This window comes from Cyprinodon tularosa, unplaced genomic scaffold (genome assembly GCF_016077235.1).
Source record: "Cyprinodon tularosa strain WSP-4 unplaced genomic scaffold, ASM1607723v1 ctg115, whole genome shotgun sequence".
In the NCBI taxonomy this organism is placed as follows: Eukaryota; Metazoa; Chordata; class Actinopteri; order Cyprinodontiformes; family Cyprinodontidae; genus Cyprinodon; species Cyprinodon tularosa.
Genome location: NW_024037948.1, coordinates 353,942 through 366,163, shown reverse-complemented (window position 1 = coordinate 366,163; position 12,222 = coordinate 353,942). Strand labels below are relative to the sequence as shown.

The 12,222-nt window shown below is 34.0% G+C and overlaps 1 protein-coding gene across 1 annotated transcript; it reads right to left on the bottom strand.

The window, feature by feature from the left end:
• Positions 1-210: 210 nt before the first annotated feature.
• Positions 211-12,111, bottom strand: LOC119797180. Its single transcript, XM_038306144.1, has 2 exons — positions 11,854-12,111; positions 211-1,144 (listed from the first exon to the last, which is right to left on the bottom strand). Exon 2 carries the CDS (start codon positions 1,078-1,080, stop codon positions 211-213), a length of 870 nt encoding a protein of 289 aa, XP_038162072.1. The 5' UTR covers positions 1,081-1,144; positions 11,854-12,111.
• Positions 12,112-12,222: the final 111 nt, after the last annotated feature.

The window sequence follows — 12,222 nt, the reverse complement described above, 5'->3', positions numbered from 1 at the left end:
ATGGAGGTCTATGGCGCCCGAGACAGAAAGGTCCATAAAAGTCCACAAAAACGTGTCAATATTCCTCCATACTGCTCGTCCAATGTAATCCAAGTGTCCTGAGTGGGTAGCATCCAGAATTTACTCGAAACGAAGTCATTTAGAACGTTTTAGAGCCTAAACAGTAGTGTATAGGATTTCCTAATAGCGCCCCCATGCGCGCTCACGATTCTACGGAATATCCAGTGTTACTGTCCATTCATCATCATTTTCTGATGTACCATTAACTGAGCCCAGGTAATAATGTTTATTTTGTTCATCATCCTCTGTAACTTCACTCACCAGCCTGTTTCTGCATGCTCTTTCCCAGTGACCCTTTTTTCCACATCTGTTGCAGGTGGACTGTTTTGCGGGACACTTATCATGTTGGCTATGCGGTGTTTTGCCGCACCGTCCACATTTCCTGCGGTCACGGTCTTTATATTTCTGCTTGTCCTTGCGCTGTCTCCAGTCTTTAACCCGCGCGCCGCCATGTTTCTGCGCCACTTCTTGGACAGCACAGACTCGCTCTCCCTGCTTGTTAACCTGTGTCTTCACCTCCTCGGACTGCCGCACTTCCTGTACCGTCGCATCCAGAGTGAGTTTCGGGATGAGCTGCAGCTTCTGTGACAGCTCTTTGTCTGAGATGCCGACCACGATCCGGTCTCTAATGTGTTCCTCTCGGTTCGCCCCAAATTCACAGTGCTCTGATAGTTCGTACAGTGCTCGGATAAATGTCTCTGCGCGTTCACCAACATGCTGCACTCTCTGGTTGAAACAAGCCCGTTCGTGGATAACGTTGCGTCTCGGAATAAAGTAGGCATCAAACTTTGCCATGACGACGTCAAACTGATCTTCATTTTCACCCTCTCCGTAGGTAAAAGAGCTCAGTATGTTCTCCGCTTCCTTACCGAGCGCATAAACCAGCGTGCTCACTTGAACCGGACCATCTTCCTTATCCAGTTTAGTTGCAGTCCTGTAACGGGAAAAACGTTTTTTCCAATCAGGCCACTCCGCCGGGTTCTCGAAACAAAAACTCTCCGGTGGTTGAAACTTTGCCATAGCTCCGCCACTTCTGACACCATGTAATAAACTTGTCCGTTTATTCTAGAATGATGAGTTCCATGTTATTGTTCTTCTTCTTCTTCTTCTTCTTCTTGTTGTGTTTATTGGCGGTTGGCAACAAACTTAATAGTAGCATTACCGCCACTTACTGGTATGGAGTGTGGCTCTCGTTGGTCTAACGCTCTTTTTGTATATATATATCTATATATACTCATACATACACCTACCAACCCACACAAACAAACTTACATCCATATTTATATTCTACTCATCACTATCATCCACACATTCACTCTTATGTCTACTCTATCAAATTCTACTGAATATCTTAGTTTTCTTTAAGAATCTAATAACTATTTGTATATGTTTGCTCTCCAAACTTTCCCTCAAAATATCTATTAACATAAATTTTACCTTAATACTTTCAAACTCTTTTATCATACATCTTCTCTCTCTTTCATATTTATCACATTCTAGAATAACATGTTCTACTGTTTCCCATTCTCCACAATATTCACATTTACCAGTTGCATGTTTTTGAATTTTAAAAAGTGAGTAGTTAAGTCCAGTATGCCCAAATCTTATCCTGGTTATCACTCTTTCCTCTTTTCTATTTCTTTTTCCCTTTCTTCTTTCTTTAACCTTCTTCTGAATTTTATAAAACCATCTTCCTGTTATTTCTTCATCCCACCTTTTCTGCCACTTTTCCATCAGTTTTTCCTTAACCATACTCTTTCCTTCAGCTTTACTTGTTTTAACTTTAATGCTAATTGGTTTTTGAATTGCCCCTTTTGCTATTTTATCTGCTCTCTCATTTCCTTCTATTCCAATATGCGCTGGAACCCATACAAAAATAACTATCACACCCATATTTTTAATTCTATATAATGTGTGAAAAATTTCTAATAATATGTCCATTCTACTATCCGATTGCTTGTTTTTAATACTTAATAATGCAGAACTTGAATCTGAACAGATTATTGTTTTTAATGGTTTTATCTCTTCTACCCATTGTAAGGACAATAAAATTGCCATCATTTCTCCTGTGTATACTGATAAATCGTCTGTAATTCGTTTTCCTATTCTTATATTGAATTCTGGTACAACAAACGCTATTCCTACTTTTCCAGTTATCTTTGATGCATCTGTATAGATTTGAATATACTGATAGTAATTGTTTAAATGTACCTGTACTGAACTACTATCAATGATGAAAGATTTATCCTGCTTCTTTTCCATGATTGTCATATCTACTGTTGCTTCTGGTAAAATCCATGGCGGTATTACTGATGTTGGTGTTGTATGACTAATTTCCAGATTATTCATGTTAAATTCTTTTATTTTATTTTCAATTGTCCATCCAAGACTCCCCATATCTTTTGTTTCTTTTTCCCAACATGGTTTTAAAATTTCCATAGCTGGATGATCTGAATTATTGCTCTGCAAATTTAACCAATAATTTAATTCCAACCTTAATCTTCTTAATTCTAATGGCATTTCTCCCATCTCTACTTCCATTGCTGCTCTTGGTGTGGTTTTAAACGCTCCAGAACACAATCTTAATGCTTGATGTTGTATTACCTCTAGTTTAACCAAATGTGCTTTTGCTGCTGAACCGTAAACAATACAACTAAAATCTATGTTAGCTCTTATCATACCTGTATAAACCTGTTTCAAAGATTGCCTATCTGCTCCCCAATCATTTCCAGCCAAACATCTCAAAATATTTAAGATTTTCTTACTTTTATCAACAACTTTCTGGATATGTACATTCCATTTTAGTTTATCATCAAACCATAATCCTAGAAATTTAATACATTTTACTTGCTCTAACTCTTGACTATATAATTTTAATTTTACTTCCCTGTTTATTTTTTTCCTAGTAAATACCATTACTTTTGTTTTTTCGACTGAAAACTTAAATCCCCATTGCCATGCCCATCTCTCTAGCTCATTAATAACATCTTGTAATTTTTTAACAATGAAATCTAAATTCTTCCCTCTTTTCCAAACCGCTCCATCATCCGCAAAGAGTGAACATCCCATTTCTTTATCAATACCTTTAAAAATATCATTTATCATAATAGAGAACAATAACGGACTTATTATACTCCCCTGTGGTGTACCGTTCTCTACTCTATATACTCCTGATGTTACTTCACCGATTCTAACTTGAATTTTCCTATTTAGTAAAAAGTCTTTAATCCATTGATATATCTTTCCTTTAATGCCCAACCTATATAGTTTAATTAATAATCCCTCTACCCACATCATATCATACGCTTTTTCTATATCAAAAAATACTGCCACCACATTTTCTTTATTAACTTGTGCCTTTCTAATTTCATGCTCTAGACATAATGTTGGATCATTAGTACTCCGCCCTTTTCGAAATCCACTTTGATAATTTACTATATACCCCTTGCTATTTAAATAAAATATTAGTCTATTGTTAATCATTTTTTCCATTATTTTACACAAATTTGATGTTAAAGCTATTGGTCTATAATTTCCTGGTATTGATTTATCTTTCCCTGGTTTTGCTATTGGTACTATAATTGATTCTTTCCATTCCATTGGTAATTTCCCCTCCTCCCAAATTTTATTATAAAATTCCAATATTATCCCTTTAGATTTTTCACTGAGCTGACTTATCATTCTATACCATATTTTATCTTTCCCTGGTGCTGTATTTTTAAGTTTTGTAAATGTAGAGTTCAATTCAGCTTTTGTGAATTCAACATTTAACAAATTATTTGCTTCTTCTTCATTCTGCAACACATCTTTATATTTGAGTTTTGTATTTTCTCTTCCTTTTCTACCCTCCTCACTAATATTGTCAGAACTGTGGATTTTACTGAATGTTCTTGCCAATATTTCTACTTTATCATCGTCTTTAACTATATTTATATTATCTACTTTTAATATAGGATATTCGAATTCTCTTTTAATGCCATTCATTCTTCTAATCATTTTCCAAATTTTTTCTATTTTTGTTTCCTTCCCTATTGTGCTACAAAAATTTCTCCAGTATTCTCTCTTTGTATTCTTAATTATTCTCCTTACCATAGCTTGCTTTCTTTTATAATCAATTAAATTCTCATACTTTAAGTTACCTCTTAATACCTTAAATGCTTTGTTTCTTGCTTTTATTGCTTCTTTACATTCATTTGTCCACCATGGTACTATTTTCTTAGAATTTTTACAGCCTACTTTCTTCACAGATTTATCTGCTGCTTCCAAGATTATCTCACAAATTTTTAAATTTATATCATCTATATTCATTTCCATATCCACTTTTTCTAATTTTATTTGACTTAAAAATCTAAATTTAATCCAATCTGCTTTATTAAAATCCCATTTTTTACTGACCTTTCTATTTTTATTATTTATATTTAATCCTACTTTTATTGTAATGGGATAATGATCACTACCTATTGTTGTATTTTTATCAATGATCCATTCACAATTACTAGCTAACCCATTTGAGACTATTGTTAAATCAATAGCTGATTCCATCCCTGTTCTTATATTAAGTCTAGTTCCCCTCCCATCATTAATACATACAAGATTTTTACTTTCTATTAATTCTTCTATTATTTTCCCATTTCTATCATTACATTTACCCCATAATGTACTATTAGCATTAAAATCCCCACACCAAATTACATTTCCTTCCAAATATTCAGTTAATTCCTCCATTATTTCAATTGATAATAATTTACATGGATTATAAAAATTTATTATTTTAACTTTACCACCTTGTTCCCAAATTTCAATTATTATATATTCAAGTTCTTTCCCTTTCCCTAAAACCTGATATTGTATCCCTTCTTTTACAAATATACCACATCCACCTCCTCCTCCCTCCTGCCTATCTCTTCTTACACTACCATATCCGTTAATCACAAACTCCAACGTTTCTTTTAGCCATGTTTCTTGAATACAAATAATTTCTGGTTTTTCCTCAAGACTATCAATATATCCTTTAAGTTCCTGTCCGTTAGCAATCAAACTTCTTGCATTCCATTGTAGTATTAACATGAATTATTTCCACCAGACGTTCCTGGCTTCCCGTCTACCTCCAATTTTTTGTTTATGCTCTCCCATGATCCCTCTTTAAACCCCAAAAACTTTTCCGCTCCCCTCACTATAATTTTAATCTTCTCCGTTTTATTCTTGGCTTGGTCAGTACAGTTGATGACATATGCCATGAATAATATTAGTTTTTCTACTGGTATCACGATCTTTTCCTCTGTCTGTATCTCACTTTGCAGTGGAATTTGCCTCGTTTTTTCAACCTCTCTTATTTTCTGTTCTTTCACATTTTTAACTGCCTCTGCATAGCTTATATTTTTGGTCATTTTAATCTGAGTGACTTCTTTTGCTTTCTTCCTGACTTCACATCCTCCGAATGTAACTCTATGATTCCCTCCACAGTTACAACATTTTTCTTGTACTTCTTCTTTACACTCTTCTAATTTGTGATCTTCTCCACATTTTGGACATCTCTGCTTTCCTTTGCAAACTGCTGCTATGTGACCATATCTTTGACATTTAAAGCAACGAAGTGGTGGAGGGATATAAGGCCTGACCTGAAAACTGAGATAACCTATTTTGATGTTTAGTGGTAATTCTTTCTCTTCGAATTCCATGAGTATTGACAGACTCCCTACTCTTTCCCCGTTTATTGTTTTTGACAGTCTCTTTAAGTTACTCACTTTGGCACCAACTACACTTTTCTTGATTTTATCAAGATCTTCATCTAGAGGGATCCCATAAATCACTCCTCTAGTTTTTTTATTTTCTCCAATGATTCTTTTCTCTAACACATTCTTTTTACAAATACTCTCCACGTTAAGAGCCTTGTTCTTTTGTTCTTCGTTTTTACAAACCACCAACAGATTCCCATCTCTCAACATCTTTACCATTTCAACATCCCCAATTTTCTTTTTTATTTCTCTTGACACCACAATGGGGCTAATGTTATCTTGTCCTTCCTCATTTTTTAGTTTTAATATTATTTTAAATTCCTCTCGTACAACTTTCCTCCTAACTATCCTTTCTTCCTCTGAGCTACTTTCTTCCAGTTCTCGTTTACTTCCTTGACTTTCACTCATTCCCTTTCCTTCGTCTTTTTTGTTTCTTTCACGTCCTCTCCCTCTTCCTCTCCCCACCGGCGTCCACCCATCAAAACCCATATCCTCCCCATCTCCCAACTCCATCACCAACCGAACCATTCACATACCAGTTTATGCTCAATCCGCCCTTGACAATTTCAATTTGTAATTTGATTTTCCGCCTTCTTCCCTGGGCAGTTTTTTCTCCGAAAAACCTCCGCTCCAAGCACAACCAACGACCTTCTCCTGCTCCTTCTTCTTCTTCTTCTTCTTCTTCTTCTTCTTCTTCTTCTTCTTCTTCTCGTGTTTTATGGCGGTTGGCAACAAACTGTTAGTAGCATTACCGCCACTTACTGGTATGGAGTGTGGTTCGTGATGGTTTAAATATTTATCCTGATATATTCTACCCTAACTTCTTCTAAACATACATTCACACATTCACACTTAAAAGTATAAACAAATTTGTGCACAGCTTTGTATATCATTCCTTCACTCACAAACACACTTACTATAATTAAATTCTATGGAATAATTTCGTTTTCTTTAGAAAACGAATAATTATTTGTATGTGTTTACTCCCTAAATTTTTCCTCAGTATATCTAATAAATTAACCTTCTCCTTAATGTCTTCAAACTCTCTTCTCATATATCTTCTCTCTCTTTCATATTTATGACAGTCTAATATAACATGTTCTATGGTTTCATATTTATCACAGAAATCACATTTGCCCGTTTTATGTTTTTGTATTTTAAAAAGTGTATAATTAAGTCCTGTATGACCAAATCTTAACCTTGTTATCACTCTTTCCTCCTTTCTATTTCTTCTTCCATTTCTTCTTTCTCCTACCATCTTCTGAATTTTATAAACCATCTTCCTGTTTTATCTTCATCCCACCTTTTTTGCCAAATTTCCATAAGTTTCTCTTTAGTAATACTCTTTCCTTCTGATTTACTTATTTTAACTATAAAACTAATAGAATGTTTAATTGCCCTTTTTGCCATTTTATCTGCCCACTCGTTTCCTTCTACCCCAATATGTGCTGGAACCCACACAAATGTAACTATCAGCCCCATGTTTCGTATTCTGAACAGTGTATGATTTATTTCTAATAAAATGTCCATCCTACTATCTGTTTGGTTATTTTTTAAACTTAACAATGCGGAGCTTGAATCTGAACAAATGACTGATTTTAACGGTTTTATATCTTCTACCCATTGTAATGCTAATAATATTGCCAACATTTCTCCTGTGTATACTGATAATCCATCTGTAATCCGTTTTCCTATTTTTATATTGAATTCTGGTACTACAAATGCTATTCCTAATTTCTCAGTTATTTTTGATGCATCGGTATAAATTTGAATATATTGATAATAGCTGTCTAAATATAACTGTACTAAATTGATATCTACCGTGTATGATTTATCTTGTTTCTTTTCCATTAGTGACATATCTACTGTTGCTTCTGGTAGAATCCAGGGAGGTATAATTGATATTGGTGTTGTTTGACTCATTTCTAAACTATTCATTTTAAATTTTTTTATTTTATTTTCAATTGTCCATCCAAAACTCCTCATTTCTTTCTTTTCTTTTTCCCAGCATGGATTTAAAATGTCCAAAGTTGGGTGATCCCCTTTATTTCCTTGTAAATTTAACCAGTAATTGATTTCTAATTTTGTTCTTCTTAAATCTAATGGCATTTCTCCCATTTCTATTTCTAATGCTGCTGTTGGTGTGGTTTTAAATGCTCCAGTACATAATCTTAGTGCCTGATGTTGGATAATGTCTAATTTGGTTAGATGTGTTTTAGCTGCTGAACCGTAAACTAAACAACCAAAGTCTATGTTGGATCTTATCATACTTGTGTAAATCTGTTTTAGTGATTTCCTATCTGCTCCCCAGTCACTGCCAGCCAAACATCTCAAAATATTCAAGATTTTCTTACATTTATCAACAACTTTTTGTATATGTATATGCCATTTTAATTTTTCATCAAACCATAATCCTAAAAATTTTATACACTTTACCTGCTCTAACTCTTGTTTATATGATTTTAATTTTATTTCCTTGTTTATTTTTTTCTGAGTAAATAACATTACTTTTGTTTTATCAACTGAGAATTTAAATCCCCATTGCAACGCCCATTTCTCTATTTCAATAATAACCTTTTGTAATTTTTTAACAATAAAATCAACATTTTTCCCTCGTTTCCAAACAGCTCCATCATCTGCAAATAGTGAACACCCCATGTCTTTTTCAATATCTTTAAATACATCGTTTATCATAATTGAGAACAAAAGTGGACTTATAATACTCCCCTGTGGAGTTCCATTTTCTACTTTATATTTTCCTGAGGTAGTTTCTCCTATTCTAACTTGTATTTTCCTACCTGTTAAAAAGTCTTTAATCCATTTAAATATTCTCCCTTTAATACCAATCTTGTATAATTTAATTAATAATCCATCCACCCACATCATGTCATATGCCTTTTCTATATCAAAGAATACAGCCACTACACTTTCTTTATTTACTTGTGCTCCTCTAATTTCGTGCTCTAAACAGAGCGTTGGATCGTTAGTGCTCCTCCCTTTTCGAAAACCACTTTGATATTTTGATATATATCCTTTACTATTTAGATAATATACTAGTCTATTATTAATCATTTTTTCCATTATTTTACATAAATTAGATGTTAAGGCTATTGGTCTGTAGTTTTCTGGGTTTGAATGATCTTTCCCTGGTTTGGCTATTGGTATAATAATTGATTCCTTCCAGCTCAACGGTAATTTTCCCTCCTCCCAAATTTTATTATATAGTTGTAATATTATATCTTTAGATTTTTCACTAAGTTGCCCTATCATTCTATACCAGATTTGGTCTTTACCTGGTGCTGTGTTTTTTGTCTTTTTAAGTGCATTGTTCAATTCCGTTTTTGTAAACTCAACATTTAACAAATTATTTGTTTCTTCACCGCTCTGTATAAAATCTTTATATTTAATTTTTGTATTTTCTCTACCTTTTCTTCCATTTTCACTAATATTATTTGAACTATGAATTTTACTGAATGTTCTTGCCAATATTTCAACTTTATCTTCATCTCTTATTACATTTGTATCATCTATTTTTAGAACAGGATAGTCAAACTCTCTTTTAATACCATTCATTATTTTGATTACTTTCCAAATTTTCTCTATTTTTGTTTCTTTCCCTATCGTATTACAGAATTTTTTCCAATATTCTCTTTTTGCATTCTTTATAGTTCTCCTTACTATTGCTTGTTTTCTTTTATAATCAATTAAATTTTTATAAATTGGATTATGTTTGAGTGTCTTAAATGCTTTATTTCTTAACTTTATTGCTTCTTTACACTCATTTGTCCACCATGGAACCATTTTCTTATCATTCTTACTCCCTGATTTCTTTATAGAATTATCTGCTGCTTCCATTATTATTTTACCAATTATTAAATTTAAATCATTTATATCCATACTCATGTCTACTTTTTCTAAGTTTATTTGACTCAAATATCTAAATTTAGTCCAGTCAGCCTTATTAAAATTATACTTTTTCCCAATTTTAATATTCCTATTATTTAAATTTAGCCCTACTCTTACTATTATGGGGTAATGATCGCTACCTATTGTAGATTTTTTATCAATAAACCAATCACAAATACCAGCTAAAACATTTGAGACAATTGTTAAATCAATAACTGATTCCACCCCTGTTCTTATATTGATTCTTGTTCCCTTTCCATCATTAATACATACTAGATTTTTCATTTCCATTATTTCTTCAATAACTTGTCCGTTTTTATCATTACATTTACCCCACACTGTACTATTTGCATTAAAATCTCCACACCAAATTACCTTCCCTTCCAAATATTCAGTTAACTCCTCCATTATTTCAATCGATAATGTTTTACATGGATTATAAAAATTTATTATTTTTAATTTACCTTCTTTTTCCCATATCTCAATTACTACATATTCTAGTTCTTTCCCTTTCCCCAATATCTGATATTGTATTCCTTTTTTGATTAATATTGCACATCCTCCTCCACTTCCCTCTGCTCGATCTCTTCTTACACTATCATATCCTTTAATCACAAAATCTAATGATGTTTTTAACCATGTTTCCTGAACACAAACAATTTCCGGTTTTTCTTCCAGCTCATCAATATAACCTTTAAGTTCCTGTCCATTAGCGATTAAACTTCTAGCGTTCCATTGTAGTATTAACATGAACCGTTTTCACCCGAAGGTCCTGGTCTCCCATCTTCCTCCAACTTTTTATTTATGTTCTCCCATGATCCCTCTTTAAATCCCAAAAACTTTTCAGCTCCTCTCACTATTATTTTAATCTTCTCAGTTTTGTGTTTGGCTTGGTCAGTGCAGTTGATAACATAAGCTATGAATAATATTAGTTTTTCCACTGGAATTGTGGCTTTTTCTTCTGTCTGTACTTTGCTTTGTTGTGTAGTTTGTCTCACTGTTTGTTTAATCTCTCTTGTTTCCTGTTCCTTCACATTCTTAACTGCTTCTGCATAGCTTATGTTTTTAGTTGTTTTAATCTGTACGATTTCTTTTGCCCTTTTCCTTACTTCACATCCTCCAAACGTGACTCTATGGCTCCCTCCACAGTTACAGCATTTTTCTTGTTCTTCTTTACACTCTTCTAATTTGTGATCTTCTCCACATTTTGGGCATCTTTGCCTCCCTTTGCAGACTGCTGCTATGTGTCCATATCTTTGGCATTTAAAACACCGAAGTGGTGGAGGTACATATGGTCTGACCTGAAAATTGAGGTATCCTATTTTGATGTTTTTTGGCAGCTCTTCATCTTCAAATTCAATAAGGATTGACAAGCTTCCTACTCTTTCTCCATTCACTGTTTTTGATAATCTTTTCAAGTTGTTCACCTTTGCACCCACAACACTTCTCTTGATTTTATCAAGATCTTCATCAAGAGGGATCCCATAAATCACTCCTCTAATTTTTTTATTTTCTCCCATGATTTTTTTCTCCAGAACAGTTCTTTTGCAGATACTCTCCACATTTAAAGCCTTATTCTTTTGTTCTATATCTTTACATATCACCAATAGGTTTCCGTCTCTCAAAATCTTTACCATTTCAACATCTCCAATTTTCTTTTTTATTTCTCTTGATACCACAATGGGACTGATTTTATCCTTTTCTTCCTCATTTTTAAGTTTTAATATTACTTTAAATTCCTCCCTCACAACTTTCCTCCTAACCACCCTTTCTTCTTCTGAGCTACTTCCTTCCAATTCCCGTTTATTACCTTGACTGTCACCTTTTCCCCTTCCTTCATCAGTTTTATTTCTTCCACGACCTCTCCCTCTCCCTCTTCCCGCAGGCGTCCACCCTTCAAAATCCTCGTCTTCCTCATTTCCTATCTCCATTTCCATCCGAACCATTCACATACCAGTTTATGCCAAATCCGCCTTCTCTCAAGTGATGTTTCTGCTTTGAATTTTTCCGCGTCCAACACAAACGTTCGCCACACGTGCTCAACCCTATCACACGTCCCCCAAGCGTGAGCAGAAATCGAGATGAACAACGCCTCTTCAGTCAGAGGAAGGAACGCGGCTCTCTGAGCACGAGACCCACTACAGAGGACCATGTTATTGTTTCAGCACTCCGTTTTATTTAACATGTGCTCATTTAACACCCGTCCCAACATTAACCATTCGCTGCCATAAAACACTTCACTGTCGTAACATCCCCCTTAAAGTGACTGTCGTAAAACACATTCTCTGACACTATGCAACGTGTTTCAATGAAATAAAACTTTCAATAAAGCTTTTTTTATATATATATGAACGTTTAAATACGCCGAACTTCTTCTTCGTCTTCTTTTTTTCTTCTTCTTCTTGTGAGGATTTATGGCGTTTGGCAAACTACTTAAAAGTGCATTACCGCCACCAACTGACAAGGGGTTAAACCATAGATAAGGAAACATACGGTGGCCGACAGGTGCAAATGCGCAGCA

Coding starts and splice junctions, on each gene's coding strand:
- LOC119797180 (XM_038306144.1), bottom strand. CDS start 1,080: ATGGCAAAGTTTCAACCACCGGAGAGTTTTTGTTTCGAGAACCCGGCG.